This window comes from Lissotriton vulgaris, chromosome 10 (genome assembly GCF_964263255.1).
Source record: "Lissotriton vulgaris chromosome 10, aLisVul1.2, whole genome shotgun sequence".
Taxonomy (NCBI): Eukaryota; Metazoa; Chordata; class Amphibia; order Caudata; family Salamandridae; genus Lissotriton; species Lissotriton vulgaris.
In genome coordinates, this window is record NC_141698.1 from 842,037,133 (window position 1) to 842,061,337 (window position 24,205).

At 45.3% G+C, this 24,205-nt stretch overlaps 1 protein-coding gene across 1 annotated transcript in view; it reads left to right on the plus strand.

Annotated features, from left to right (window-relative positions):
• Nucleotides 1–24,205, plus strand: part of LOC147688873 (macrophage mannose receptor 1-like) — a 731,375-nt gene that overhangs the window by 79,038 nt on the left and 628,132 nt on the right. Inside the window, exon 3 of the mRNA XM_086941773.1 lies at nucleotides 21,284–21,457. Coding sequence (XP_086797899.1) covers nucleotides 21,284–21,457 — 174 coding nt within the window. The remainder of the gene's footprint in view (nucleotides 1–21,283; nucleotides 21,458–24,205) is intronic.

Below are 24,205 nucleotides of genomic sequence, written 5' to 3' on the forward strand. Positions count from 1 at the left end.
TTGGGGGACGTTTGCTCCTCGTTGCTAAGGGATGGAAAGATGTAGACAGGGAGAGATGTATAGAGGAAGAGATGTATAGAGGGAGAGATGTATACAGGGAGAGATGTATACAGGGAGAGATGCAGACTGGGAGAGATGCAGACATGGAGAGACATATACAGGTAGAGGTGCAGACTGGAAGGGATGCATATAGGGAGACTAGCGGTGTAGAGGGAGAGGTGCAGACTGGGAGGGATGCAGACATGGAGAGATGTGTACAGCGAGAGATGAAGACTGGAAGAGAGGCAGCAGGGAGAGATGTCATGTGTACAAGGAGAAATACTGTCTGGGAGAGATGCAGACTAGGAGAGAGGTGGAAAGGAGATATTTAGGTAAAAGTTTAATAAATGTTCATGCTCTGCTCTTGCAAATTGCTTTTTGTAACAGGAAGTCAGCGTTTTGAGTGCGAGCTAGGCATGAGTCAGGGCCTCTGCTCTCCAGCTATCTTAATCTTAAATTCCACCTGCTCCATACAGCGCATGTGAAGAGTCAGCCGGCTATTTTGGGGCACCATTTGCTCACTTTTTTTTCAAAATTATCCCAGGGGGAACCCTCCTGACTCCCCCCCGAATCACCGCGTAGGAGGTTCAGGCTCACTCGCCACAGTGAAGTACGACAATTGTTTTACGCCTCACCACTTTCAAATGTCACCATCCGCCACTGCTATCACGGCGTGTGAACAACAAATTCAACAGTTCTGGCTGACTGCGGCATCACGGACCAGCTACGGCATCGGGAAGAACAGCTAAACAGTTCCTTTAGAAGTGCAGGGCGTTGGCGACCTCTTGTTGAGCCCCACAAGCCGGCGTCCACAGGTGTCGGTTCTGAAGGTCGAGGCAGTAGTCGTCGGCCCTTAAAGTCACACCCATTGCAGATCAAACTCCTCGCCGTTGAAGTCAGGAGTGCCGCTGACGGAAGGCATAGGGGCTGCAGTGCAAAGTGCAGCGATGCGGAGTGCGGTGCCCTCAGGTTGCAGTGCAGGCAGCAGCTCGGTGACAGTCGTCCAGTGGCTTTGGTGAGACCCGGGCTGCGGTGCAAACTGATGCGGTGCTTGTCGCGGTGCTGGCAGGTCACAGTGCAAGCATTGTTGCCATTGTTTCTGTGGCGCTTGTTGATGACTGACAAAGTACAGTTGATGGTGCTGGCGTCGGAAGGCCAAGGCTGAGGTGCAGGATGAGGGCGGTCCGTCTGTTAACTTACGAGCGGTGTCTTGAACCACAGTGCAAGAAGCGGCGTTGATATCAGTGTGGAGTCTTGGCATCGGGGATATCAGGGCGGCATCGTAAAGTGGGGCGGAGCGAAGTGCGGTGCCCCCAGGTCGCAGTGCAAGCAGCGGCTCAATGGCCGCATCGTCGTCAGGGAGACCTGGGTTGGGGTGCGAGTTTCAGTGGTGCCCTCTGCGCTGCCTTCAGGACAAAGATTCGGCAGCAGCGTCGTAGATGGTGTCGGGTTGCTTTTCTTCTGTTGCAGCACAAAACACACAGTTCCCAGTGCTAGTGGCAGAAGAACCTGAAGTCTATGCTGTTCCTGAGACTTCTTGAACAGGGAGCAAGCTCTACCTCAAGCCCTTGGAGAAGCTCACATGAAGAAGGTGCAGAAAAATCAGTCCAGTCCTCTCAACTGCCCAAGACAGAAACAGCCACTGTAGGCCACTACAGCAAAGCACTCAGCAAAGTGATATTTCCTCCTCTCCAACTGTTCTTCTTGGCCTGAAAGAGTTCTAAAGTTCTGGTGTCTGGGCCCACATATGTATACTGCATTTCTCTTTGTTCTCTTTGGTAGAGAGTGTCTGTGCTTAGTCCAGACCAGTTTGGTCCTCTCAGGCCCAGCTTCCCAGCAGGACTGACTGACTGATGTATTTATAAAGCACTCGATTGCCGAGGCGTCTTGGTGCTAAGATAGGTTCATACTACTCCGAATGTTTACTTATTCAAGAGCGCTCAGGAAACAGCCAGGTCTTAACCTGTTTCCTGAAGATAGTCCTGGTGGATTGCAGTCTTAGCTGTGGGGGGAGGGACTCCCAAAGCTTTGAGGCTAGATAAGAAAAGCTCTTACCACTCCATCTAGCCTTTTTCATTCTGGGCACGAGTACCAGCCCTGTGTTGGCGTATCTCAGGCTATGCAGAGGATTGTACCAGGAGAATAGCTTTTGATGTCAATAGCACCACCTCCGTATAGTGCCTTGAGCACTAGGCAGAGGGCTTTGAATTTACTCATTCAGGGATGGTAATCCAATGGAGCTGTCTGATGCTGGTAGACGTGCAATAGTATTTGGGAAGAGCGAGTAGCACACGGGCCACTGCATTCTGTAGGGATTTTAATTTAAGGTATAGTGCATTCACATAAGCGATTTTAGAAAGTACTAGGCCTCCAATTACTGTTTTCCCTAGAGTGAATGGGATGAATGAAAGGATTTTGCGTAGAACTTTCAAGGTGAAAAAGCAAGCAGAGGTTACTTGGTTGACTTGCTTCCGAGCTTTAATTCGCAGTCAAAGGTGAAGTCTAGATTCTTAGCCTTCATCACCGGAGTAGGACAACACCCAGCCTTCGCAGACCACCAAATTTGATTCCAGTTTGAGGGGCCCTTCCCCAACTGAATAACCACGGTCTTATATGTATTAAGTTTAAGGAAGTTTGCGTTCATTCAGGCCATGACTGGCTACGGAACTGGTCCGCTGTAATATCCACCCTCTGCGAGACCGACACCACTATCTGAATGTCGTCAGCGTATGACACCAGATTTAATCCATGCTGTTTAATTAATCTGGCAAGAGGGGTAACATAGATGTTAAAAAGCATTGGCGACTGAGCTGACCCCTGTGGGACTCCACAAGGAAGGCACAGGTTTGCAGTCTTCAAACCTTCCCAGTGGATCAGTTGTTTACTAGAAGCCAAAAAGGATTACAGGGGTGCTAGAGCCGTCCCTCTAATACCTGCTGTCTTCAGCCGCTGCACCAGCACCATGTGATTCACAGTTTTGAATGCTGCCGATAGATCTAGCAGGTTGAGGACAGCTCTGCCCCCCTCCGCCACCACTTTGCGAATTTCATCTGTCGCCATTATCAAGGCCAATTCAGAGGAATGTCTTGCTCTAAAGTCATGTTGGGAGGAATCAAGAAGTAAGCTGTCATCTAGGTATTTCATAAGTTCTAAGTTGATGGCCTTTTCTAGAAGTTTAGATGGTAAAGGGAGACAAGATATCGGGTGGTAAATCTTTACCGCAGCAGGATCCAGTGTGGCTTTCTTGATAATCAGCCTGATGCAGGCCTTTTTCCATAGCTGAGGGTAAACATCAGTGCTAATTACCTCATTCGGGAGAGGGGTAATGTGTATGCTAATTTGGTCAGAAGCCAGGTGCAGAATTGATGGAGGACACGGGTACAAAGGTGATCCAGATTTTGTGGAGAGTAGTAAGTCGTTGACTTTCTCTGCCACTAAAACAGGAGGTGGAGACAACTTTGTCCAAGGCAGACCAGGCCCATTCAGCTGCAAGGAAAACTCCTCCCACTACTCTAAATGCAGCTCAGGTCTATTCAGCCTAGCCCTGACTCATACAAGGACCTCAACCCCCCTGCTCCCAGTGCCTGTCTGAATAGAATGCACATCCCCAGCTCCTGTCACTATAAAGCCAGACAGTCAATCCACAAACCAACAGAGGCACACCGTAAGGCTCAGCAAGAAAATATCTACTTTCTAAAAGTGTTTTTTTCAAACACAGAATTTAAAAATCCTCTTACTAAAATATGCATTTCTACGTTCTGAGTTCAGGCATACTAAATCCCATCCTCAATCTTGTCCCAATGGGAAGATGTACTTGCAAAAGGTTACCAAGTATTCCCCATTCTATCCTATGGGACAGATAGCCTTTCAAAAGTGAAAAACTAATTACACTGTATTCACCATCAGGACATGTCACACACACCAGGAAATGTGCTACCTTTCACATACACTGCTCCCAGCCGGTAGGGGGACCTTGGGCCTACCTTAGGGATGACTCATATTTAATGAAAGGGAAGGTTAGGGCTTGGCAAGTGGGTGCACTTGCCCAGTCAACATGGCAGTAAACACTGTGCCCAGACACTGCAGTGGCAGACCTTTACAGGGCTACTTCGGTGGGTGGCACAATCAGTGCTGCAGGCCCACTAGTAGTATTTGATTTACAAGCCCTGGCACTCCCATTTCACTTTATTAGGGACATACTAGTAAATCAAATATGGCAATCATGGAAACACCAATCCATAATACAATTTACAATAGAAGCACTTGGACGTTAACACTGGAAAGCAGTGAGAAAGGGAGCAGAGACATGAAACCAGCAAAACACTGGAGGTCAGAAAGGAAAAAGACAGGGGAAACACACCAAAAGATGCCATGTCTAACACATGTCCCCTCCAGCTGAAATTAGGGATAACTATCTAACCTCCTTGGAGAACTCTTCATGAAGGCAGAAGAACCTGGACAGATCGTCAGTATTAGCGTGTTGTGTGCCATGGCGGTGTTCCACCATAAAGTCCATTCCCTGTCGGGAGATGGTCCAACTCAACAGTTTTTGGTTCTCACACCTCATTTGCATCAATCAGTGCCCAGACCACAGCAAAAGCTTCTCTTTCTATGTCCCTCCATCTCTGTTCCCCGGGGAGTAGTCTCCTGCTAAGGAAGACTACAGACTGGTCTAGGACCTCTTCGTTCAGTTGTGAGAGCAATGCTCCCACACCATGCTCTGAATTGTCAGTCTACACTACGAATTCCTTAGAGAAGTCAGAAGCCTTGAGCATGGACGCCATGCACATGACTGCCTTCTGGGCATCAGAAGCTTTCTGGCAGACATCAGTCCAGATCACCTTCCTGGGCTGCTTCTTGGAAGTCAGCTCTGTCAAGGGGGCAACAATAGTGCCATAGTCCTTGCCAAATCTTCTATAACAGACGGTGAGACTTAAAAAGGCTCTCATCTCTGTCTGAGTCTTGGGGGGCTCCCAAATTAAAATGGTGTCAATCGTAGGGATACCATCTGGCCACTTCCTACCTGGTGTCCTAAGTACACCACAGAGCCCTGACCAATCTGGCACTTACTGGTCTTGACCGGGTGGCCTGCCTTTTGCTGAGCCTTAAACACTTTCCAGCGGTGCTGCAAGTGTTCTTCCCAGTTGGAACTGAACACTGCAAAATCATCCAGATAGGCGGCACTGAAAATCTCCACCCCAGCCAACACCTGGCTGACCAGCCTCTGAAAGGTGGCTGGGGCATTCATCAACTCAAATGCATTACCCGAAATGGGTAGTGTCCCCCCGGGGTTGAAAAGTATGACCTCTTCTTGGCCCCTTCAGTTAGGGCATTCTGCTAGTACCCATACGTCAAGTCAAACGTGCTGAGGAACTTGGCAGCTCCCAACCGATCAATGAGCTCAAGATCAGCCTCCTCCCAGACCCTGAGAACCTCAGAGGCGGGTTTTCTGCTCCCGCTCCCTCTGCCCTTTCTCTTGGCAGGAACCTGGGCAACTGTTTCAGGCTCTAAGTCCTTCTGACCGCCCTTACCGGCTACCATTGACCGAGTGGTTAAGTGTGCCCACTCTGGCAACCCAAGCATCTCTTGAGCTCAACATCCTTCCACAAGGACTGCTCCGTGTCGTTACCTAGCAGACAATCTACGGGCATGGTAGGCCTCACAACCACCTTCAAGGGGCCTGAGACCCTCCCCATTCAAAGCTAACCTGCACCACTATACACTGGCGCTCTAAGTTGTCCACAGCTACTACTTGGTGGAATGCCCCGGGGACTACTTGCTCCTAAGAGACCAGTTGACAACGGACTCAGGGGGTCACACTGATTTCAGTATCTCTGAGAGCCTTTACTCTTCTCCCATTGATGGTCATTCAGGCGCTGTACTTCTCGGTGTTAGCAGGCACCTGGTTTCCTGGGACCATCTCACTATCCCTTAGTGAGACGAGGGCCATCTCTGCGAGATCACCACCCTCCTGTTGGCACCCCTCCTCCTCAAGCGCTACACAAGCCAACACCTTGGACTGCCCATCGGTGGGTGGCTGTGCCCTCTAGGAACACATGGGGTCCCCCTTCAAGTGACCTACCTGCTCACAGGCACTTGCAGGGGCCGGTCCCTGCAGGCTTTTCTGAAGAGATCCCCTTGTTTCTTATCTCCTGGGGGATGGGAACCTTTACCCGGAACATTAGTTTGGGGCCCTTTAGAGAGCTACTGTACTTTGCCCTTGTCCACCCCACTCTTTTGCTGGGGACCCTGCCAACCTGTGATGGAGTCACCCTCATATACCTTCTTCTGGACCCTGGTAGTCACCCAGTGGTCCGCCCCCATAGCAAGCTTCCTGGGGTCAGTCAGCTTTCGATCATTCAAGTGGTAGCGCAGGTCTGTGAAACACAGACTAGACAAGTGCTCCCACACAATCAAATTGTACAGCCCCTGAACGTCTGTTACATTGCTGCCTTTCACTCAACCATCCAGTGCACTGCAGAAAGAATCAACGCATTCCAGCTATATTTGGCATAATCAGTTTTTATTACTAGACCTAAACTGATCACTGTATTTATTAGGGGTGAAGCCATACCTAGTGAGAAGGGTCTCCTACATGTCAATGTAGGTGAGCGTGTACCCTTTACCCAAAGGTAAAAACGTTTCCCTCTACTCGTCTGATAAATGAGGCCACAATCTTGCTCCCCAATTGTTAGACCTGCCACCATTGGCATGGGTCTCCCTTCCATTTTTGCTGTTGCCTCATGTGTTTTTGCTGGTGTTAGCTGCTCAGAGCACTGTGCCACTGCCAATCAGTGCCACAGTGCAAGTGCTCCCTACATAAAAATGTATACATTGATTGGTTTCCATGATTGGCTTATTTGGTTTACTGTCAGACCCTAGTACAGTGCACCAGGAGTGCCAGGGCTTGTACATACAAATGCTGCTGGTGGGCTTGCAGTACAAAAGGGGGTGGTGATGGACGGAGAATATGAATCAATCAAACACTCACACCCAGTCAAAAGATCTGGGTTTAATCCATCACCGTTCTTTAGCCCATTCTGCCACCCCAGTTCAGACATGGCTATATGCAAATTAGTCTGACCCTGTGCCTCATGGGAACAGTCCAGCCCGAACTGCCAAGCCATGTCTTCCCTGGACCGGAAACAATCTTCCGAGGACCGGTTTCTGGCATTCCAGCCGTCTTCAGCCCGGCTTGCTTGAATCCAGTGGCAACGTGAGCAAGGGACTCACATCTGAGCATACCCTGCCACACTTATGGTGGCCAAAAGCGGTACAAAAGGGGGTGGTGATGGACGGAGAATATGAATCAATCAAACACTCACACCCAGTCAAAAGATCTGGGTTTAATCCATTACCGTTCTTTAGCCCACTCTGCCACCCCAGTTCAGACATGGCTATATGCAAATCAGTCTGTAGGCCTGAATGGGCTGCTGGAATTATTATTCAAAACAGTAAATGGAAGGTGCACAGCTTTAGGTTTGTCCAACTTTTTAGATAAGATCAGTACAAGTTCAATAAGATAGGGTGCTCTCGCAGGAAGCGTGTCCGTCCTAGACCTTTAAAACCCACTTAAGATGGCCGTCCTGATAGTCCGTCACCTATTTTTACTAACCACACGTGACTGATGCAACTAATCACTAAGGTTTAATACGGACGCATCATTGCGGTCCCGTAGGACGCCCAGTGCAGACCTAACGGACCTGTAGCATCAGCACGAAACGCCGATCTACCTTCCTAGTAAGTCGTTTAGTACTACCCTATAGTTTGATGAGACAGGTTTCCCATCGTGAACAGGACCTTACGTAATGTTGTTCATTCTTACAGCTTCGTCGATACTATTCACCACATCACTGCAGCTGTAAGTAGTTCAGATACCCCGAGCACCCATTCAATCTCTTCAACCACTTAGAGCACTTTGGACCCCGTTTGGCCTTTAATCATACACCGAACACTCCCGGTGACTTTTGGTTTTTTCCTCTCCACCGTACTTTCGTTTCCCCTTGTTACCAAGTAATTTTTACTTTTTTCTTCACACCGGTGACCTCACGCGGCTGCGTGATTTTAGACACTTCACTGCATGATACGTACTGTCCACATGTCAGCGAATCGTAATTTACATTGACTGCTATATCTCCTTCATTTTTTTAGATCTCCTTGAGAAAGGGCTGATAAGCCCGAAATGCATTGGAGTTATGGAAACACGCATATATGATGAATAATGATGAATAATAATGCAATGATGATAACGTCGTTCATATGATATGCTGAAAATATCAGATGATACTAATAATTAAACATAAACTTTGCAAAACTTAATGAACATTGTTTGGGAGTCTTTCTTCGATTAACCTAGCAGAGTGCCTCATACAGGGATGCATTCATATGCATGTATGCACTACTTCTATCCTATCTGCTGGAATTATTACACACTATAATCCTAACAGACTCAGAGAACATGGTAGAAATTCAAGTTTAGTATGCCTGTACTCAGAATAATAAAATACATATTTTAGTAAAGTTTATTTTAATATCCTGTGTTTGCGAAAACTACTTTTAGAAAGTTTGTAATTGCTTGCCTAACTATTTCAGCCTGCCTCTGCTAGGATGTGTATCTGCTGTCTGGTTTCTGTGAGTGACAGGGCTGGGGAATTCCAGGAGACAGGCTGGGGCTGCCAGGAGGTAAATAGAGGAATTACACCAGGATGGGTGGGAAGAGTGCCCCTTGACTCTGAATAGGGCTGTGCTCTGCCACCACAATGCTGGCTCCACCCCCTGGGGAGCGTCTGACGTCTCTGCCCTGCACACTGAAAGAAGAAGCCAGAGTCTCCAAAACAAAGTGCTCAAGAACTGGACTGGATTAGGCAAAGGACCCCCTGGCCTGAAAGAACAAAAGATTTTCAGTATAAAGATTGGAGCCCTGCTCCTAAGAAATCAGATCCTGCTTGAACTACGAAGAACCTCTGCCCGACTAGAAGGACCTGGAAAAGCTGAAGAAGGAGTACTGTCCCTGACCTGGAGAATTCGCCTGCAGTGGGTGCCTTGCTGAGAAAGGAGAGGAAAAGATTAAAAGAGAGTTTGCAGAACTTGTGCTTCCACTATCTCCAAGGGCTTGTGGGTGAGCTTGCCCCCTGAACAGAGTTCCAGAACTATTGGACTCTTACCTGCCATCCCCAAGAGCTGCTGGGACTGCCTGTGTCCCCTTGCCGCCGGAGCCGTAAGCAGAATGCGCCTCGTGAAACCCTGTTCGCTTTAAGTTGTGCCGTTGCTGCCCCACAGTGTGTGTCGCTGCCCTCCTACGAGCCGTAGCTCGCACCGTACTTCAGCCGGGCCGCACCGCACCCCCGCTTCTCCTGCCCCTCTACGAGCCGCACTGCCTGTTGCCTCCTGCTGCTGGGGATCGAATCGGACCACCGGTCCCGTACGACTTGTATGCTCGAAGCGTACCACCTGCCGTGCCCCACCCTGGAAACATTCCGCTACAGTGCCGCACCTGAAGAGCCCGGCCCGTACGTACGGCACGAACTGGCTGCCTCGTGCCACACTGCACTCCTTGCATCACCAGCCCCTCCCCGGAAGGTACGGCTCAAACGCCGCACCACACTTTAACTCCCACTGAGGACCCGGATCGTCTGCTTTGCTGCCCCGTGGCACCCACTCTACGCCTCGTCCAGGAGACACCGCGCCAGCCGGGATCACGGGACTAAGGAGCTGACAACGCCCCAGTCCACCGTCACGTCCTGCACACTTATTTGAGCCGGACTCCGCATCGTAAAAAAGGTACTTTCATTCAAACACGTAACCCCATGTGTAGGCCACGGGCCCAGGAGCCCGCAACGCTTGTTTAATTCCTTTTTGTGACATTGTTTCACCGGTGAGAGTCGGACAAAAGTGCCCCACGCGCACAACCACGAGAATAACGCATTTGCACTAAGAACGCTTTGCTGAACAGTATTGTGGCCTGATTCAAAAACGTTATCTGGGTCTTGTATTAAGTCTGCTTGATATATATATAAAGAAACCTATTTTTGATATAAAACTAGACTGGTGTCCATTTGTGGTGTATTCTTGAATTACTGTATGTGATCATAAAGGCTTAACCCATAACGCTCAGAGAAAAGCCTTGTCTGCTTGTGCTCGCAACCTAGAGGGTGAGCAGGGGTTATTTTTAGGAGTAAGTCCCTTGCCCTGACTAGAGGAGAGGGTCCCTGCTGCCACAAGTACTCACCTGTGCCAACCAGAGACCCCCAATTCTAACACCAATGCTTTCAGGACCCCATTCATATGTATAGATGCCTCATTGCCCTGAAACCACGATTGCATGTCATCACCCTTTTTAAATATTCCTTGCCTACATTCTTGGGAATGTAGACAATCCTGTCTGAGTGCACTGAGGAATTGCAGCCACCATCCGTGCTGGATTCACTCTTTAACTCCAGCTCCTTGAGCCCACGCTCATCTTCTAAAACCATCTTCTGTAATTCCAACTTGATCCTCTAAAGCTCTATTTGATGCCTCCTAGCTTCCCTTCTGTCCTCCAGCTCCTCTGGAGACAAACCACTGTTGCCTGGCCTGGAAGGACCCCCTCCCCCAATAGCACATCTACCCTAGGAATAGGCTCCTCCGCCTCCACATTAAGATCTCCAGACTGCTCACGGCATGTCTGGCTGCTATGCAGACCCTCAGTGCCTTTTGTAGCTCCTCCTTCCTAGTGAGGCCTCTGACTGGGACCTTTAGGTTTTTACAAATAGCCCTCACCTCCTTGACATTGTAGGCTTCCAGCTTTTCCTCCTCAAAGGCTTCTTTTAGGGATGTAATTGATGATGTTGCTCTACCAGGAACGATACAGTAGGAAGTTCAGGTTCAAATGTCATAAAGAGATTCCCTTTTGGGTGCAATCTTATGTCATAAAAACACTTTCTAACCACAACAACTCATTCATACAGGAGCAAAAAGGAAAAATTAATTAAAATGAGACAGTTTATTTCTTGTCATCAGACACAATTTTAAAAATTACACAAATTATACACAATAAAATCTCATTTCAATATACAATCAAATGTCACAAGTGGGAAACAAAACTTAAGGAAAAGATGGATCCTATTAACATGAGGTAAGTACAATAGCCACACTTGTAATCCCACTCTGATAGCCAACTAATTTTTCAACCAGAGTTGTTGTCACCAGGACTTAAAGTACTTCAACTCAAAAAGGGCACTGACGCGTTTTGGTGGGCACAATGTTTAGGAGCCAACACCTTCTTCAGGATATAATGGTTGAATCCCACATTAAATATAAAACATCTCATTCGGAGACAGCTCGGAATCTCAGTGTTTCTAGATTAACAGTTTGATACCACTAAAGTGGCTATCTTTCAATTTGGCGCGGTCTTTGTTCAATTATTCTTTATGGGCCACTCTTGCAACCGTCAGCGATATTTTCATCTAATCTTGCAATTAGTGAGTGGAGGGTCGGCCATATTTCTCAAATTAAAAAGACCGTGTATAACTCGCTCCACGTTACGTCGGGTTACTTAGTAATCCCAATCACGACCGCCAGTGGTCAGCTGATTTTGACAAGAGCTCCTCGTCAGGGCACATGCATAATATGTTTGAAGTTCAGGTTCAACAAAAAGATGGAACGACAAAAATAGACCAATCACTGTAGATCAAGTGCAAACGCAAGTACTATCGTCACCGCTGATAACCAGTGTTAGAAATGGTGGTCTCTAGTTGGCAATGGGTTGCACCTTTGTCCAAATAGGGACCCTTCCTTCTAGTCAGGATAAGGGGGATACACTACTGAAATATCCCCTGCACACCCACTTGGTAGTTTGGCACTAGCAGTCAGGCTTGTCCCAGGGGAAGTGTGTAAAGCATTTGCACAGAACCAACAGTAATACAGTAAAAACACTACAAAAAGTGACCACACCACTTTTAAAAAAATAACAAATATTTGATCTCTGCAAAAAAGAAAAAAATGATAATAATCCCCCAAACAGTTCTTAGATATATCAATACTCCAAAAATAGGCTAAAGTTCCTTGAAGTTGATAGCTCTGCCAAGGGCTATCACATCGTCATGAACAACGAAATACAACAGTTCTGGCTGACTGCAGCATTGCGAACCAGCTAAGGCATCGGGGAAAATCCGTAAAACAATACCATTAGAAATGCAGGGTGTCAGCGACCTCTTGTTGTGTCCGCAGGCATCACTTCTGGAGGTTAGTGCAGGAGTCGTCGGGCCCTTGAAGTCACACGCATTAAAAAATCCAACTCTTCATAGTTGAAAACGGGAGCACCCACGTCGGCAGGCGTTGGGGCAATTGTGCAAAATGCAGCAGTGTGGCATGCGGTGCCCACAGGTCGTGGTGCAGACAATGGCTCAGTCATGGTCGTCTAGCGGCATTGGTGAGACCAGGGCTGCGGTGCCAAGTGATGTGGTGCTCGTCACTGCGCTGGCAGGTCACGGTGCAAGCCACTGTGTTTGCTGATGAATTAGAACCAATTGCGCAGGCGTCGGTAGGCCAAGGCTGCTGTGCGGGATAAGGGCAGTGTATCCGGTAACTTAAGAGCTGTGCGTCCGGTAAATTTAGAGTGGTGCCCTCGACCAGGGTGCAAGCAGCAGCATCAATGTCAGCATGGAGGGGCATTGTGGGGGATACCAGGGCAGCAGCATGAAACAAGGCTGTGCGAAGTTCAGTGCCCACAGGTTGGGGTGGCAGCAGTGACTTGGTGGCAGCGGTGTCAATGAGACCAGGGTTGTGGAGCAAAGTGCGGCAGTGCCCTCTGCGGTGCCTTAAGGACACGGAGTCGGCAGCAGCATCATAGATGCCTTTGCTGTTCCTGAGACTTCTTGAACAGGGGGCAGCTCTACCTAAATCCCTTGGAGAAACTCACATAAAGAAGTTGCAGAAAGTTCAGTCCATCCTTTTACTACCCAAGACAGAAACAGCCACTGGGGGCCAATACAGCAAAGGACTCAGCAAAGTGATAGTTCCTCCTCACAGCTTCTCCAGCTCTTCTCCTTAGCAGTTCCATTGGTCCAAAAGATTTCTAAAGTTCTGGGGTCTGGGCCCCAATATTTATACTGCACTTTTCTTTGTTGTTTTGGGCAGAGAGTGTGTGTGCTTAGTCCAAACCAGTTTTGTCCTCTCTGGCCCAGCTTCCCAGCAGGAGGTGGAGACACGTTGTACAAGGCAGACCTGGCCCATCCAGTTGCAAGTAAATCTCCTCCCACTGCTATAAATGAAGCCCAGGTCTATTCAGCCCAGCCCTGACTCATTGAGGAAAGACAGGACACACCTCGACCGCCCCAGTGGCTGTCTGAAGAAAATGCACATTCCTAGTCCCTGTCACTCCAAAGCCATACAGTAAATCCACAACCCAGCAGAAGCACACTGAATGGCTACGCAAGAAAGTATTACTTTTTAAAAGTGGTATTTTCAAACACAAAATTAAAAAAATAATCTTTACTAAAAGATACATTTCTTCTTTCTGAGTTCAGGCATACTAAGCTCAATTTCTCTATCTTGTACCAATGGGAAGATATATTTACAAAATATTACCAAGTATTTCCGATACTATCCAATGGGACAGATAGTGTCCTACCTTTCTCATATAAAAGAGAAGTTTAGGCCATGAAAATGGGTGCACTTGCCAAGTCGACATGGCCGTAACAATAGCATGCAAACACTGCAGTGGTAGGTGTGAGATGCCTTTACAGGGCTACTTCGGTGGGTGGCACAATGAGTGCTGGGAGCATTTGATTTACACGCCCTGGCACTCCTAGTGCACTGTACTATGGACTTGCCAGTCAATCAAATATGCCAATCTTGGAAACACTGAGCCATAATCTATATATTTAATATAAAAACGAAAGTATGTCTGTTTGTCCTTTATGCATTACTACACCATTCATCCGATCGGCATGAAACTTTGGGAAGTTGTTGAGTACACTCCCGCGAAGGTTTCTGGCCCAAAAAAAAAGAAAAAAAATAGTTAAAAGTTGTTGAGTACACCCCCGCGAAGGTTTCTGGCAAAAAAAAAAAATAATATTTGTTAAATATCGGCCCCCCGGCCCCCTAGGGCCCTAATAATCTTTCCAATACTGAACGTTTACACTTTCCGGGGTGACTCGCTTTTGCAATGACCATCAACAAACCACAAGGACAATCGCTGTAAGTGTGTGGACTAGATTTGGAGAATCCATGCTTCTTACATGGACAACTGTATGTGGCCAGCTCACGCGTCGGAAAACCTTTTGATATATTCGTGTACGCACCAGACAGATAAACAAAAAATATCGTGTATCCACCAGCACTCGAATAAATAAACAGAATTAAAACAACACTTTAAAATGTTTTCCATATTAAAATGACTAAGTTCCAATAAAAATGACACAATGTAAATTAAATGTTATCATAACAGTTTCCTTAAATTTCCTTTCTTCTGAGATCGCAGCAACGCGCGACGGGTAAGCTAGTACAATATACAAATGGAGCACTTATACTTTAACACTGGACAGTAGTGAGAAAGTGTGCAGAGACAATAAACCAGCACAAATAGAGTCAAAAACAGGAGGTCAGAATGCAAAAAGACAGGGAAATACGCCAAAAGATGCCAGGTCTAACAGTGAAACATGAATAATATGCTAATATTTCTATAAATTTAAATATACAAAATATTGTAATTAATGAATACACTGATAAAGCTAACAAAACTCAGGTACTACCCTGTACAGAAAGCTCTAATATTTACAAAGATCTAACGTTCGTGAAGCTCTTGAGTTGGCAAAGCTCAGAACTCACCTTGAACGGAAAAAACATTTAACCAATGGCATGCAGTACTCCATCAATCATATACCAGGATTTGTAAGCAGCGAGCCTTTGTGAACAATAGTAGAAGCAAACAGGACAATGTAAAAAAGGTGAGCACACATTCCCACTAAAATGGCTATTTTGTAGAGAATCAGGATTGTACACTTGTGACTGCAGAGATTCGAAATCATTTAGAACAGTTCGGAAACAAGCCAAGAAAAACCGGAACTTACAAAGTAGTGTGCCTACAAATAATGGGCATTGACTTACAAAGCAATAGTACCTACAAATAAAGGATGTTGACTTACATAGTACCAGCACCAACAGATAAAGGATGCTCCCGAGTTTAAATGTGTGTTGAGTAATGTAGTAAATTCAGGGAATGGGCACTGCACGGCCCTAAAAGAATGTGAGCCCACAAACAGACAAGACTCGCCACTCATTTAGGGTCTGTCTGGATCCAGCTAGATGGCTGGCAAACTGATTGCCGGTTGACTTCAACCACAGGGTCTCAGTAACAGAATATAACAAAGGCGATGCAGGGAACACTTCTTTGTTCTGTGTTAGTGAAGATTTGTAGAAACCCTTTAGGATGTAATAGAATGAAAGCAAATGTTTGTTAAATCAATTACTTTATATTGTTAGATCCTGCAAAATTACCACTAATCTCAAGTATCTGAGATTGAGGTTTTAGTTTCAGATGCAGGCCTCAGCTTTTGAAAGATCAGAGTGTGCATGTTGAGTAATTGTTTCGTAGGTAGTGCATTTCTAAAACAGCTGACAACGTGAAAAATAATGCTTACAAATCTTCCTGTCTGCAGCAGCGCAACATCTGCTTGAAGGGAAGTTGTTCGTGAATTCACAAGTGCAGGACAGGAAGAATAACAATGGAATTACAGAGATAATCTTCAATTATGAAGTGGGACACAAGTTAGTATTGATGGGGATAGTGTTGCTGTTTGTCCCAAAGTTTGGCACATATGAAATTGTATGATATCTCATTTAATTTTTGAAGGACAGTCACAGCTTGAAAAAAAACTGTGCAAGCAAGAACACTGTATTGTGTAGCAAGAAATGCAAATAATGCAGCATAATGCAGCACATCTTGTGATAGTATTACCTCATACATTTGTAATGTTTACACGTTAACACAATCCGGGCAAAGGTTACACCTCATTAGTACCATATGTCACCCAAATGCAGGAAAAATCAGCAGAAAGGTGTCTGGTAATCCTTTGAGAAGTGCCTTTCACTGCGCAGCAATGTGTTACCTACTGTTTCTTAGTAATCTTTGATCCGTTTGAGCGCTAAATAACATCTTTTAGTTCAAATCTGCAGATTATGCAGCAGACGATGGATTATGTGGCTAATCGATATTTATTGAGTAAACGCCTAATTCCAGTGACCCTGATTATAAAGAACTTGTAGCAAGACCTCTGATTGACGAGTTGCCTAATTTAATACCATACTGCTGTTCCGTATCATGCTAGATGTTAGTCAGCTTTTTAATCAGATGTAACTTTGGTTTTTAGGAATTATTACTTTATTGGTAGAATATGAGTGTGCTTTAAAACTAGCAGTCATCACACCTGCTAAATTGATGTTTTGATCTCGCTGTCACACACCTTACAAGCATTGGCAAAGCTCATTGGTTTCTTCTATATAAGGGCTATAGACTTTGCCATGGTCTTTTAGCCATGTTATACAATGCAGCATGGCTCAAACTTAGAAAAAAATAGCCCTGCCTGTGTGCTAAAGCTTTTTTTCTACCGTCAGGGTTGCAGCAAGCAATGCAACGTGGGAGGGGATGGGGGAAAGGCAAGCAACACAACGCGGAAGGTGGCAAGCAACACAATATTGGAGGGGTGGAGGGAAAGGCAAGCAACACAACATGGGAGGGGGAAGGGGCAGCAAGCAACAAGGAGCGTGCAGCAAGCACAACACACATGGTGGCAAACCAAAATGACGTAGCAGCAGGCAACAACAACGGGCAAGAAAATACATGTACCCTTATGGAGTGCTGTGAAACACACAAATAAAGAAGCGGCTTCGAAAGTACAAGTAGCGGATGGACATAAACTGTGCATGGAAGCAGTACTTGGGCCATTCTCCAGAGTGGGGACAAGCACACGAAGAGGAGGTGAAGCATCATGTATTGACCAAAGACCATGTCCCATTATGGAAGGCTGTGAAGCACAAAAATAAAGAAGTGCCTTAAAAAGTGCAAGTAGAGGATGGACATACAATGTTCATGGAAGAAGTACTTGGGCCATTCTGCAGAGTGGGGACAAGAACACGAAGAGGAGGTGAAGCCCTCATGTGTTGATCAAAGAGGAGCAAACACATGAAAGTTAAGATGAACCCATTCAGTGGTAGGCAATGTGCAGGCTCTAAGCCCCTGTAATTTAAAAAAACTCTTGCAAACTACAGCACTTGTGCGGTGTCAGGCAAGACCTAAAAATCACTTATGGTTTACATAAACCCATCACCAAATGTCAGACGTCTTAATTCATAAGGCATTCCAAAAATCTGTTTTGTTACAGTTGGGATGAAGGATTTGCTACAGTCAAGTTGAAGAGCAAATAAAATGCTAAAACATATCCAAATGATTTGTATGCACTTGAGATCCCAAGACATTGTTTCGAGAGCAATGCTGTGTGTTTGCCTTGTACCAAAAATATTTGGCTAAGCCTACTAAATTAATAAATAATGTTGGAACAGTCTGCATAATTTCATCACACCACAGTGCTAAACCTCATACATAGGCCCCCTTAAGGTTTCAGTGGTTTTTGAAAAATATTATTCCAAATAAATCTTATTGTCAATGGCCCATAAACTCAGCAACACTGTTAGTGTGCTATCTAGGCTAATCACAGTTCCATGATGCTTATCCATATTGCTTGTATGAAACACTACATACAAAAGTTTGTCCCTTGTAGCGGATTTATGGCTTATATAGAAAATGAGTAGCACCTCAGCAGCTGATCAGGCTAAAATCTAAAGAAACCAGTAATGAGGAACAGTGCATTGAATGGGGAAATATCCTTTACAACGCAACTTTTACCACGCAGTGCCTTTACGACGCAACTATTACAACGCAAACCATTACAACGCATTGCGCTGGGGGGCACTCTAGGATAGGGAATAGATTTAATTTACTATCCAACACCTTCCCTAGTGTCCACGGGGACTGGAGTTGGAATAGTAAATTAAACTATTCACTATCCAGCACCTCTAAGCACTATGCGTTGTAAAGGTTTGCATTGTAATACTTACGTTGTAAAAGTATGCGTGGTAAAAGCATGCGTTATAATGTCATACATCCCTTTGGATGTACCAAAGTACTGATAGATGTACAATAGATGCTATTCTGACAGACAATTGGTAGATCATGTTCTGAATATGGCAAATGTGTAACTATTCTTTGCAAATGAATTACACAAATCCCCTCAAGTGGAACTGATCAACTTTCTTTGTAGCAGCAGCATGTCAATGCATTGAGAATTTTACCAGGCTTAATTTCCCAAAAATGAACTATTTAAATGCAGATAATCTATACATGGGGATTAGCCTTGGGCAAACGTCGGCTCTAGGGGAAAAAACTGCTGATTGAGTAACTTTTTAAATGAAACCAATTAATTTAAGTGGAACGATTAAGTGGCAGTGTTTTAGCCAACTACTATTAACCCCTTGCGTGCTGATGACAGAACAGTTCCGTCATCAGCATCGGTTGAGCTGTGCTGATGACGGAACCGTTCCGTCATGACTCCTCCCGCGCAAGGCGGAGTCAGCACAGGCGGGGAATACGCCCCGCACGCAAGGGGTTAAAAATACCACTCAGCTGGCATGCAAGGTTCGATAAAAACGAACATAGCTTATAACTTTAGAGAATCTTCGTCCTGTCACATCGCACAAGTTGCAAGTACTGCACTACATGGGATTTTTGCAGAATCTCCCCTGTTAAGAGGCGCCTCTTGGGAGGCACATTTCGCAGAAAGCAAGTGCCTAGAAGCAATGTCTTATGTGACTGAATGCATTATGCTGATGTCGCCTCACAACTATGCCTCATTCCAATTGATATTTACCCTTTAAATTTTTTTTTCACTTCTATTATACACATCAGCGACAGTGGTGGCTCCTCTGTTAAGGCGGAGGAGCACCGTCCCACTGCTCTGCGAGCAGTAGTTAAAGGAAAACTAAAATTATATTAACCAGCATTATTATCATCTTAGTTTTCAGTTTCCTTGTGTCGGTGGGGCTGGACTGCTAGAGTAGGGGCCAGGAAGAGTTGTTGCTTCACTATAGAGTGCACATAACTGTTTGGCCGGCCTTCTCGTGCCAACCATAACAGTCATGCGCACTTTGCATGTTCTGCACCTGGGTGCAGAACATGCCTTTCCCCCATTCCCTGTCTAAGCGCTGAACCATGGTGCAAAGACCAATCACAACGCTGCTTTGCAGTGCTGTGATTGGTTTGGGGAGTCAGGAGCCTGGGTGCTTCCTGGTTTCTGCTTCCGAGGAGCGAGTGGCGGCAGAAAGCGAACTGAGAAGTGGTGGTCGACTAGGTGGCCAGCCTGCAGGTCAGTGTTTTTCATTATTATTTATTATTTTAATTTACATCCCCCTCCACCTCTCCCCACCTGCCTCCCCCCTTAAATAGCGCCCGCCACATTGAGCGACTTATAGTTTTAGGGAGAGTAAAAGGCCTGAAGATAGATAGTGATTAATTTCGGCATTCTAGTTTTGAATTCTGCTGAGCAAGGCTTCAGCTCTTATAACTCCTAGAGGGTGACCTCAGTGTGCAGCACAACAGCAATGACAATAAGATAAAAAGCAAGTATTGGCACCAGAATTTAAGCTCCCCTCCAGTATAGCTCAGTGAGTTGAGAGCCCCTGAAAGGATTACCGCTAGGATTACCACTGCGCTTTCAAAGCTGAGCCTCATGAAAATAAGTGTAGGACACAGATATGCATTGATGCATTGCTCATAAAAATAGAGGCTGGAGGCAGAAGGAAACAAGAGTGACATGGGAGTCAACCAATGAAAAGTAAAGGTAAAAAATGGTAAGCAAATGTAAATAATGGGTAAGTAGGCCCGTTTTTATTTTTTGAGATTTCCGAAGCACAGCACAAGCGCTGTGCATGTGAAACCTAAGAAGATCACATAAGGGAGCAAGGAGGGTACACCATATTCCAAGGCCCATGTAGGGAGACCCCAAGGGGATGCCCAATCATTCAAAATATTTAAGTTAATGTATTTTGTTGCAGTAGCCACGAATCCAGGCAGATAGAATCATGGACTCCGGCGAAGCCATTTGCAACCAAGGCTCAGCCTCAATGTTCCTCAGGTGCTGGTTCCTATTTTGGAACGAATAAAACTATTACCAAAAAAAGAAGGCTCCGGCTATAGATGAGACCCTGCGGTCTATACAGTCAATGAGCTTTTTAGTCAGATAGGCAGTGGTGCTGGTCGTGATTTCCTAAAAAAAATTGGTTATGAGCTGCCACTAGCCAATGTTTACACCAAAGGGTTAAGAGGAAAACACCCTTAAGCGTACATTTGCTCCTAAGGACAGCCTCCTCATTCTCAGGGCACAGTATTCGTGAGAAGTGCTAGATTTAAAGTTTGAGAGGTTCTTAGACACTGAAGGCCGTACAAAGTTTACCAAAATAAAACAAAATCCAATGAGGCACCTGAGGACAAAGTGAAAGCGGCACAAATTGCATTGCTTCAGAGCTGGTATTGGACTTCCATACTTTCATTTGCACAATCCCTCATGGCACTACTGGCCTGAGTTAGAAAAAATAGGTGAGGTCAAATCATCCAAATGGTAGTGTCCTCTGTAAATATAATATCCATTATTGGATTTACCACCAGAAGAATTATACATTCCATGGCATAGCAGAAACCAGTCTTACCAATTCATCACCATAACCATGCCATTGTCATTACCTTGTTACGGCGTTACCATGACTTGCTCTGTCCTCGTCATGGGGTGTTTACTATCCTAAATCCAGTCTGAACAATTTAGGTAACTATTATTCTCTAGAGCTGGTCAGAAGTGAGGAGTAAAAATTGGGGTAGAAAACCAATGGGAGGGTATTCAAATAACCACAAACGTATGGCTATGCGAATGTTCACTACTTTCCCAATCAACATCCCCAAAGACTGCTCTGTGGCGCGCACCTTTAAATGTTGTACAATTGAAAATACGCCTTCGTGGCAGATTTTCTGTGAGATTATGTTTCATTGTCTTCAGTAAGGGACCAGGTATCCTGATTCTGGGAATCCCAGTTTGCTATTTGCAACCACAGAATGATTTTGGATTAAGCTCTTCAATAAAAATAAAGTCATCATTGATAAAAATAGTGACAAGGATTTGTGATTGTGTCTCTTCACTGTAACTTTATAACTTTCTCTTTATAGATATTTTTACACTTCGAGGGAATTCCAACGGCAAGCCTTGCGTGTTTCCCTTCATGTTTAATAAGAATTGGTATGCCGACTGCACACTGGATGGGAGATCTGATGGCCAGCCTTGGTGTGCAACCACGGCAGACTACGAGAACGACAAAATGTATGGATTGTGCCCGTCAAAACGTAAGTCATGCTTGTCTAAAACATGATTTATTTTATTATTTTCTAGACAAACTATAATATGTTGTCACCTGCATTATTTTCGCCAAAGAGGGCAATTTTCTAATTATTATGAAATCACCTTAGATTTAATACGAAACCACCAAAGTAGAAGTGGCATATTCAGGTAAGTGTACAACCACTAAGAAAACCTTTGTATGTTTAGTCTGGGCTCAGTTGCTGTGATCAAAGTCTGTCTTTTCCAGAGTTAGATATAGCACTACTTGATCTTCATGTATGTCTTTGTTGCAGTTCTTCAAAATTAAATATTATTAGGCCTGGGCATAGTTCGTGGACTTTTGCTACGCAGAACTTTAAAAAAAACTCTGCGAAGTTCCGTGAGTGGACGAGCGCAGTGCGAGCTGCAGTTTGTGCTGGTATTCCTTCTGCTCAGGTAGAAATTCTACCCGAGCTGCAGCTAGTACTTGCGAACTTACCATTCATGATTGCGAGCAGGGAAAAAACTCTGCCTCACATCACAGTGCAGAGTTTTCTGACCGAGTGCAGAAAACTCTGCAAACTCCGCGAACGGAGCGAAATTCACTGCATGGCCTAAACATTATACAGATAAGTGTAAAAAAACATTGCTGCTTTGAACTTGTGTGAAGGTGCAACTACAGGGTTTACATCGGCCTTCAGATTGGGAAAAAAACTAATTTTAATTGTGTGTCTTGGGTTCCTATTCTCATTCAATAGCTCTAGCTGAACAATCATTGATAGGGTTGGTTGTAAAACTCTGCTCCGCTGGCGGAGTTTGTAGAGTTTTGGCACTCAGCGGAGTTCTACAAAAACTCTATCAACCACAAGGAAGTTTTACTGGCACCCATGACCGCTTTCAACACACCTTCTTCAAAGACTTCAGCGCGATTTGAATTGAATGCACCATTCCAGGGTGGCCACTGTATTTATATGTTCAGGACGGTATTTAGCAGCAATTTAAAAAAGCAGTCTTTCTTTTATTTTGAATGTCGATCCTGTCTGCTTGCCGTTTGTACCCATAGGCATGGGTGTGCTCTTCTAGAGCATTGGATGGCTGGGCTTGGGAGCTTTCTAAGATGTCGCCCCAGGCTCAGATGCGAGCATTGCTGAACCTGCTGATGGGCAGTGGGAACATCTCCAGGTGGTGAGTGTTTAGTCAGTTGGCTATGACTTCCCTGCTCTTCCTCACACAATCCTGCTACATTGTATGGGAGCAAGAATAAGACCCCACGTTACAAGCTCAAATATGAGAAATGTAAATGTTCTGTATACTACTGGGCACAATGGACATGAATCTCATAATTACTCCACCTGCTCGCGGAACTCCACTGAGTTTTTCGGCAACTCCAAAAAATTCCACATTGAGAACCTCCACAAGCTCTGCTCAGGCCTAACAATGAATGAATTGTTTAAATCAATGTTTTGTAATGAAGTCGGTAGTCTACTTTATCAATAACACTCCTAATTTCTACATCAATTTACATGAGAGAGGAAGCGCTTGCATTTCGCTTAAAATTTTAGGTTCTATTTACCAAAATGATTTTGTATATTTCAAAAACATAGGGGCATATTTACAAGAAATGACGCATCAGCATCGATGTCTCAGATTTCTTGCACTTACCACAAATGCCTTAACGACACCATGGATGCGCCGTATTTACAATACAGTGCTCCATTGCGCAAGGTTTCACAGATGCATCAGAATTTCTGAGACATCTTTTGCAGCTAAAGTGATGCATTGCACAGAGGGGAGACACCCATGTTAAAAGCCCTGCATCAATCCTTATGCCTGGTTTGAGAAGGCACATGGATTTTGACACAGTCAAGTCGTAGAGTGAGGTAGTAACAGGTTGTACATTTCACTGCCTCAGTTCTATGTGACTTTTAACATGGGAACATCTACCCTGCATACATTATAACTGGTGCATGTATAATGTGATGCAGGCCTCTACAAACTGACGCATTGGACCCAGTTTGTAAATATGGAGCAGTGTGGAGTTGACTTTTCCAGTAACTTACATTTTTATGATATTGCAAGTTAGGAATAGCCTCACTGCAGAAAGACAATAAAACAACATAAAATGATGTGTATTTTTAAAGTGCACGCTCACCCCAAAGGGTATCTTGGGACTGAATAACAGATATTTATTGTTACCCAACTCAATGGTACTCATTTTATTGACCTCAGAAGGATGAAAAGCTAATTGGATCCACCAGGATGCAAAGCTATGACCATGAGGTCCATGATGTCCCTATAGTGGACGTTATAGTCCACGAAGCCACCAGGCCCTCTTGTCTGTCTGCTTCTGTTCACCCTTAAGGATCTATGTGTGGCTAAGGGCTTGAGAATCTTGCTCACCATCAGATGGCCCCTAAACTACCCATTTATTAAAAGGACCCTGAAGCTCATTTCCACCCTCCAGTCCTCTGAGTCTCAGCTTAGGCTCAGATCCCCAAGGTTCCAGCTCACTCTCAGGTGCCTTTGCATTCCAGCTCATCTTCTGGTCACCTGATTTCCATGTTCACCGTCAGACCCTGTAGCTCTTGCCGACCCTTACTGGAGGACTATGTTTTCTGATATTCCACAAAAATGTATATTTCCATATAGCTCCCTTGGTTTTCTGCTACCCTAAGGACATGAAGTGTACTGTCACTACCAAAGTGCTCAAGGTCCTCCTTGTCCTTAGCCCTTGCAGTGGGCTTTGGGATTGAACCTATGCTTCAGGGACATTG